The 8,683-nt window shown below is 50.2% G+C and overlaps 1 protein-coding gene across 1 annotated transcript; it reads right to left on the bottom strand.

Annotated features, from left to right (window-relative positions):
* Positions 1–5,468: 5,468 nt before the first annotated feature.
* LOC119877257 (basic proline-rich protein-like) lies at positions 5,469–6,332 on the bottom strand. The gene has a single exon (XM_038564473.1). The coding sequence runs from the start codon at positions 6,330–6,332 to the stop codon at positions 5,469–5,471; it is 864 nt and encodes a 287-aa protein (XP_038420401.1).
* Between the last annotated feature and the right edge of the window lie 2,351 nt (positions 6,333–8,683).

Genomic DNA, 8,683 nt, shown 5'->3' with positions numbered 1-8,683 from the left:
CCAGGTCCTTCCTTCCAAAGTCTATATGCTCAGGCCTGGGAAGCCAGTTCCCCTTGAGAAGCCAGTGGGAGAAACAGAGAAGTAAAGTGTGCTAAGTGATTTGTTTTTACGCATTGTATGATTCTTGACATGGCTTGAGAAATAAAGGTTCAGGTGAACTAAACACTTGAATAATCATGAGAAGGATAGAAACTAGATATAGAACTTCTAAAGCACTGGAAGAAAAAAAAGGCTAAAACAATTAGGAAATTTCAAGAAAGGACAAAACAAGAACAAAAGCATAATCAATAGAAAACTATAATAATAGAAATGAACAAAAGCATAGAAACTCCTTCTCACTAGCAAATAAAACTGCTCTCTGTTATTTCTAGTATTATGTCTTTAAATTTTTTTATGGAAAGTTATGACAAAGCCTAAGAGAGAAAGTTACATAAGAGGGCAGAAGAGCATCAAACACACTGGCAATCTGAGCAAATGTAAAAGGTTCAATGACTCCAGTGAAGAAGAGTGTAGTGTGTTCTCTGTTTGCTCTCTAGATAATCTCTACAGCCTCACTACATTCTCTGCATTCTCACTACAAAAGTGATTTATTTTTATGCCTTTGTAAGAATTTCCACATAAATAAGAAACTAGAAAAAGCAATCCTCAATCAGTTACATGTCCTGATTATTGACAGAGAGACCAAGGTCACCCTAACCCAACATTTCCATTTGGAACTTTGAGCCTAGGCTGTTCAGCCCTGAGGCCTCCCATGGCCGACCCTTTGAGAGCCAGGGGGTGGCCTGGTGTGATGGCTCTCTGGTTCATGCTTGTCTTCTTGTCCAGAGAATGAGCATTTCTGAGGACAGTCATGGCACACCGGTATGTACAGTTGGAACACAGTGCTCTGCAATGTGAGGAGTGTGCTCAGTAAAATTTTGGAATAATAACCAGCCCCACAATGGGCAGTATTTCTGTTTAGGTGAGGTTCCCTCCTCCTTGATTCTGTACCTTTTTCTACCCTTGGAGTCTGGTCGTCTGGCTTCGAATCCCAAACTCCTACTTGTTAGTTGTGTGAATTGCACATTCACACAAAGAGGAAAGTGACATTTCCTCTTTGAGTCTCAATGTCTTAATCTGTGAAATGGGAATAATAATATCTATTGCCTAAAGCTGTTGTGAGGATTAAATGAGATAATAAAAATAAAGATAATTATACTAGTAATAGGAAATAGTGATATAGAGCTCACTGTAAGTCAGGCATTTTTCTGAGTGTCTTACATGTATTAACCCATTTAATCTTCATAAGAATTTGATATGTGCAAAGTATCTAAAAAGCAGTTTCCACTAAGAGTAATTGCTCAAGCAATGACAGATACAGTTATTATTAAGTAATTTCAACCAATACTGCAGAAGAAAGAATGTGATAAGCTCATTTATACTATGGTGTGAGTGGCTGACAATAGCTATACATCACTGAACCACAGCTACTGAGAATTAAATGTTTGCATCTATTGGATGACTTCTCAGTTGGGGCATTTGAGGTCCTCAGTAAAATCTGAGAGAGAAGATATTTAATATTTCTTGGGGTGTCTTTCAGAGCTCACGAGTAATAGTTATATAACTTATTTCCCTGCATGGTAGGGAAAAATAAGTTTTCTCCAATTGGAAAATGATCTCATAAACATTGCTTCCCTGCCTAACAGATTTGAGATGCACTAAAGATCAAACAGAAGTCAAGTCTAGGCCGATGTTTCATGAGATCCAGCAGTGTGGTCAGTAACTTGTTCAACTTTCCAAGTTTCTGGGATGGGTAGGGAGAAGGAATGAGATCATCCTGGCCTGGGTTATAAATCTTGAGTGCTCTCATCAGCCCTCCGATCACAGGCTGTTAGAGCACATGTGTCCCAGGCTGTTTAACTCATCAACCAAAAATTATGGGCATTTAGCCTAAGGTTGCCAAAGTTGTTGGAGAAATCAAACCTACGATAGCCAACACATGGAAACAACCGAAGTGTCCATTGACGGATGAATGGAGAAAGGAGCTGTGGCTGGTATATACATAATGGAATATTATTCAACCATAAAAGGAGGAAATACTGCCGCTGGGACATGTGAATGAACCTTGAGGGAATTATGCTGAATGAAATAACCCAGACATAGAAAGACGCATACTGTATGATCTCACTCACATGTGGAATCTACAACAAACAAAAACCAAAACCCTAACCACCTCATGGAAAGGAGATCAGATTTGAGGTCACCAGAAGTGGGGAAGGGGGGATTTTAAGAAGAAGCCAAAGGTAGACGCTTCCAGTTCCAAGGCAAGTAAATGCCGAGGATGCACGTTACAGCATGGGGGGCGTGGTGGTGGTGGCAGCTGACATCACTGTGTGGCTCACAGGAGAGTGAGACAGCAAATCCTCAGAGCTCCCATTTCAAGGAAACACTTTTTTTTTCTTTTGTTTCCTCTTTTTCCTGTATTTATATGAGATGATGGCACTAACTGAACTTCTTAAGGTAATCATTTTACAGTACACATAAGTCAAACCATCGTATTGCTCACTTTGAACTTATACAGTGACATCTGTTATATCTCAATAAAAATTGAAAAAAAAAAAGGAATCATTGTTAAAGGAGGCCTGGAGGCCTCACACTGACATACAAACACCATGGCCTTTCTTTGCAAACCAGAGAAAGCCTCACGACTGGTGGCTACCAGTTTGGGGACACCAAATCTAGCCTAGCACCTGCTAGGGAGCCACCTATTTAGTCTAGTCTAGCACCTGCTCGCCCATCCTGAGGAAGGGGAACCTCAGGCCCAGGGGGAGGGAAGTGACCTTTCCAGGTCATGACCTGTGGTGTCCCTTCCCAGCAGCAGCATGATCCTTTAACGTGCAGCTGGAGGATGCTGATGATTCCCTCTCTGCAGCTGTGTCCTCTCCTGAGGGACTCTGTACATGGACAGCAGCTCAGCCATGGGCTCAGAGTCCAGGGAGGTCATCCCACCAATCGTCCCCAGGCGTGGTCACTGGGGGCCACAGTGGAAGTTGGGGTTGGGCTGGAGCTGGCTGGACAGCAGGGCCAGGGTGCTCACCAGGGCCTGAGACCTCGAGATGCAGGAATCATTGACCTGCAGCCCCACGGTGATGTTGGACAGGAAGGCTGGGTCCTCCTCTGCCTCTGACGCGGCAAAGAGAAGGCCCAGGACATTCAGGAAAAGGCAGGTGTTGGGCCTTCGAGAGGGTGAAGGACAGGTGGAGCTCATCCATCGGGATCCATCAGTAGCATTTACTGAGCCACACAAAACAGCCAGTGTCTCCTTGCGAGGAGAGAGGGCAAGATGGGAAGTGGGACTGAATTCACATGTATGCTGGCTGAAGGACTAGGGACTGGGGGTTCTAGAAAAGAGACACACACAAGTAGACACACATGGAAAAAGGCTGGCAGCTCCTCAGGGGTGGACAAAGTGACACACAACGTGACAGGCATCCGGACACACACACAGAGGCACACATGTGCACATAGGCACATATACAGACACACACGGACACAAATAGGCTCACACAGGCACAGACACAGAGGCACACACACAGACACGTTCACAGACACACACGCACACAGACTCACAGGCACACGGACAGCATGGCGACCTCACCCTCAGCCAACACAGGGTGGAGTGGCAGGGGTGAAGGTTCAGATGCTGAGACAGGCGCTCAGGTGTGTGTGAGGCAGGGGGACAGACACACAGAGGCCGGCAGCTGCATGCACATGCACGCAGATGGACAAACACTTGCGCAGACAGGTGGCTGAGGACACAAGCAGAGAGCCCTGAGCAGGTGCATAGACGTGCTGGAGGGCCCCTGACAAACACCTAGGCAGGAAGAAGACAGGCAGACAGGGGGTGCGGGAATATCGGGCCTGGCTACAGACTCCCCAGCATCTTTCTGGACAGAGCTCGCAGGCTCCCAGGCAGTGCCGCCCTGGGGACAGCTCAGGGTGTGTGCAGGGCAGGCTGGCAGGGGCCTGGGGCCACCTTTCTTCCCTTTGGGCGCAGGAAGGTCCCCCGTGTGACTTCTCACAGCACCAGCGCCAGGACTCTGAAGCCACTTCCAGGCCTCCAGCCTTGGCCCTCTTCTCGCCCTCACACTGAAGGGATATGAGCGTTGTGCAGAGAGAGAAGGGGGCTCGCCTCGGGTGACTCAGGGACAGGGCGAGGGTCAGGACCAGAAGCCAGCCTGACACCCAGGTGCTCAGAGCCAGGGGCCAGCCCTGCCAAGGGGCCCTGGAGGGCAGGTGACAGGTGTCGGGCCCCCAACTGCAGTGATCAGGAAGGCTTGCCCCCTCCCTCCGTCAGGGGTGGCTGTACCCCCCCAGGATAAGGAGCGGACCCATCACCAGCACAGTGGGTGCTCCGGGAGGCTGCTGGAACCTTACTTGTGGTGGGTCCAGCGCTGTGTGTAGGGGCGTCACAGCTCCGATAAGCACGTCTCCTCCAGTGCAGAAGCGGTCGGAGGGCCTGGACGTTGGCAGGTAGACGGGGGCTCCGACAGTGTCCCCCGCGGGCACTGCCAAGAGCAGGACCACAAGGACAGCTGGATGGGCCATGGAGGCCACTCCTGAGGCCACGTGGCTGGGGGTCCTCTGAGGTCAGACCTCCTCCAAGAGGCTCGAGGCACCTCTGCTGGGTCTTCAGGGGGCCCCGGAAGGAAGGGGAGTGAGTGTGGCCAAGCTCCGGGCCTCTGCCTGACGTGCCTATTCCTTCAGAGTCGTGCAGGGCTCTGTGACCCCCTTCCCAGCCTGGCCCTGCAGCACCCTGATCCTTGCGTCACATGTCCTCCCGGCTACTAACTGTCCTCACTCGCTGGCTGAGGACCTGGCAGAGAGAGCACCGGACCTGGGAGCTGGAGGTGTGTCCTGCCCAGTGGCCCTTCCTTTCTCCTGGGGACCCTGCTATGGGGGGCTTGTGTTTAGGGTGCTGTCGATCTGCCTGCCCCGGCCCTGGGCCTGCTCACACCCCATTCTTCAGAAGCCAGAATTACCACCATGAGGCCCGGGGGTGGGGGGTGGGGGGCTGCGGCCTGCTGGGTTGCCCTGGGACCCCTGAAAGACAGCCAGTGAAGAAGCAGCCTGTGGTGTCTGTGGCAGTGTCAGTGGGGTGGGTACCCTTGACCTCATGCTTGCAGAGGGACACAGCCAGGGCGGGCTGGCCTGAGGGGTCAGCTTCCATCACTTTGTGGCCTCAGCACTATCCCAACTCTGCTGTCAATGCTCTGAGCCACCTCCGGCAATTCAGTCCTCTCTCTGGGACGGGGGTTTCTCCTTGGGGACAGGAGCTCATTGGCTTCCGGGGAAACTCTGCTTCACCAGCAAAGCCTTCCTCAGCACCCTGGCCGAAGCTCCCAGCTTGGTGCCTAACATCAGCGGGGGTGGGGATGCTCCCGGTGATGGGGGGTCCGCGGGCGTGGGCTGCCCTCTGTGATGGGGGGTCAGCGGGGGTGGGATGCCCTCCGTGATGGGGGGTCGGCGGGGGTGGGCTGCCCTCTGTGATGGGGGGTCCGCAGGGGTGGGCTGCCCTCTGTGATGGGGGGGTCAGCGGAGGTGAAATGCTCTCCGTGATGGGGGGTCGGCGGGGGTGGGCTGCCCTCTGTGATGGGGGGTCGGCGGAGGTGAGATGCTCTCCGTGATGGGGGGTCGGCGGGGGTGGGCTGCCCTCCGTGATGGGGGGTCGGCGGGGGTGGGCTGCCCTCTGTGATGGGGGGTCGGCGGAGGTGAGATGCTCTCCGTGATGGGGGGTCGGCGGGGGTGGGCTGCCCTCCGTGATGGGGGGTCGGCGGGGGTGGGCTGCCCTCTGTGATGGGGGGTCGGCGGAGGTGAGATGCTCTCCGTGATGGGGGGTCGGCGGGGGTGGGCTGCCCTCCGTGATGCGGGTTCAGGGCCTCCGGTTCCGCCTGCCGGGCCCTCTGCGCCTCCCAGTGGTTTCCGGGCTCCTGCAGGGAGCACAGCTTGGTGCCTGGGGATGAATAGCCTCTGACCCTTCTTTCAGGGCTGAGTCTACCTCCACATGGGCATGACCGGGGGAGCACGGGGGCTGTCGTGACTCCTGACCCTGGAGGCGCAGAGGCTGAGGAGAGGCCACGGTGCAGCCTCTGGCTCCGAGGCGAGCTCTGCGGTCGCGCCCTGCAGCCTGGGGGACTGGCACCCCGAGCGCCGGGCACCACTCGGACACCGGGGACGGGTAGCGGGAGCTGGGAGCCGGGCAGACGTGCGATCTCCGGGGGCCTCTCGTTCCTCTCCTGAGTGGGGCCACGGTCCCTTCCTCGCGCAGCCCGCTCCGCTGTCGGGAAGCTCATGTTGACAGGGCCCTGTACATTGTCAACGCCTTCAGAATCAAGGCTGCTAGGGGGGCCGTGCTGCTTAAAGTTTTATTGGGACACAGCCCCAGTCTTTGGTTTCCATGTTGCCCGGGGGTACTGTGCTCACTGGGGTGCAGATGTGGGACCTGGAAGTGGAGACCGGTCTGCCTGCAAAACCTAGAATATTTTCTATCTGGTCTTTACAGAAAAGCTTGTTGGATGCTGCTTTAAGACTGGCTGTCACTCATGAGAAATACAAGGCTGAGTGACATGTGTGAGTTTGCAACAGATGAGTCATTAATTGCCACAAAGTTAGCGACTTGCAATTAGCACAAATTTATTGTCTCATAATTTCCCAGAAGCGGAAGGCAGACAGACAGTGGGTTTTCTGTGGCCTCTGGGCAGAGTTTCCTGTGACTGAAATCAAGCCATGGGGTGGGCCATCAATCTCACCAGGATGGCTTCTCCAGAGGCCAAAGTCCCATCTGGTTGTGGCTGGAATTCACCATGTGGCAAGTGTTTGACAGTGGTGCCCATTTCCTTGCTGGCTTTGTGCCAGGGCTGGTCTTGAGCCCACCCTAGGTGTCCGCTGTGTGGCCCTTCTCTCACAACATGGCAGCTTCCTTCTTTAAGGCAAGTGGGAGAACAACTCTGTGGCTTTGGCTTTCTCCTGTGGGCTGTCTCCATGAGGTCTGGCCCCTCAGGATAATCTCCTTTTCATGAACTCAGAGTTAGCAGAATAGGGAACCTTATTTTTATGTTCACTTCTGGAAACCTAATAATAGGATTGTTATTATATTCAGATATTAGTAGTCAATCACACAAATTTAGAGTATAGAATATTAATAACAGAGCTATCCATGTCTGAAAAGGAAAAGGGACTGTTTTGTTTTTTTTTTTTTTTTTTTTATTTTTATTTTTTTTTTTATTTATTTTTTTTTTTCTTTTCATATTTGTTTTTTATTGGTGTTCAATTTACTAACATACAGAATAATACCCAGTGCCCGTCACCCATTCACTCCCACCCGACTGTTTTGGATTAAAAAAATGTTTTAAAAAAATCCAATGCAGTGCTTGAAATTAGAATGGATCCTGATTGAAATACAGATCAAAACTACAATGAGATACCACCTCACATCAGTCAGAATGGCTGAAATGAACAAGACAGAAAACAACAAATGTTGGCCAGAATTCAGAGAAAGGGGTACCCTCTCGCACTGTTGGTGGGAACGCAAGCTGGCCGTCCACTCTGGAAAACAGTGTGGAGGTTCCTCAAGAAATTAAAATAGAGCTACCCTATGACTCAGAAATTGCACTACTGGATTTTTTACCCCAAAGATACAGATGTAGTGAAACACCGGGACATCTGCACCCCAATGTTCATAGCAGCAATGTCCACAATAGCCAAACTGTGGAAGGATGTCTTTTAACAGATGAATGGAAAAGAAGATGTGGTCTCTATACACAAGGAATATTACTGAGCCACAGAAAGGATAGACACCTACCATTTACATCAACATGGATGGAACTGGAGGGTATTATGTTAAGTGAAATAAGTCAGTTGGAGAAAGACAATCATCATATGGTCTTACTCATATGTGGAATATAAGAAATAGTGAAAGGGATCATAAAGGACAGGACTGAAATGAGTGGGGAAAAATCAAAGAGGAAGACAAACCATGAGAGACTCCTAACTCTGGGAAACAAAACAAAAGGTTGCAGAAGGGGAGGTGGGTGGGGGGATGGGGTAGCTGGATGATGGGCATTAAGGAGAGCACTTGATGGGATGAGCCCTGGGTGTTATACTATATGTTCGCAAATTGAATTTAAATTAAAAAATAAACAAAGTAAAAAAATAAATACTCTCCCAAAAAGAATGGATCCTGATTAAACTTATACAAGTAATAAAATCTATTCCTAGATTAAAAAAAAAGAACTTGTGACTGTGGATCACATATTAAATTATGTGGTGGTGTAATTGGTCATTTTCTCAGGGGTGGTAATGATATTATAATATTACAGTTCTGAGGAAGAATATCATTAATCTCCCTGATATTTTTTAAAAGTCTGAAGGGGTGCCTGGGTGGCGCAGTCCGTTAAGCACCTACCTTTGGCTCAGGTCATGATCCCAGGGTCCTGGGATTGAGCCCCACATCAGGCTCAGAGCTCAGTGGGAAGTCTGCCTCTCTCTCCATTCATGCTCTCTCTCGCTCTCCAATTAATAAATAAAATCTTAAAAAAACCCTAAAGTCATTGAAGTGTAACAATACATTTGAAGACCTTAATATCATATGTAAATTTTCACAGTCTTAACACACCTGAGTTACTAGCCCCAGCTCAAGATTAAA

The sequence above is a fragment of the Canis lupus genome, chromosome 18 (genome assembly GCF_011100685.1).
Source record: "Canis lupus familiaris isolate Mischka breed German Shepherd chromosome 18, alternate assembly UU_Cfam_GSD_1.0, whole genome shotgun sequence".
Taxonomy (NCBI): domain Eukaryota; kingdom Metazoa; phylum Chordata; class Mammalia; order Carnivora; family Canidae; genus Canis; species Canis lupus.
Note: the sequence above shows the minus strand (reverse complement) of the source record. Positions and strands in the feature narration are given on the sequence as shown.

Coding starts and splice junctions, on each gene's coding strand:
- LOC119877257 (XM_038564473.1), bottom strand. CDS start 6,332: ATGAGCTTCCCGACAGCGGAGCGGGCTGCGCGAGGAAGGGACCGTGGC.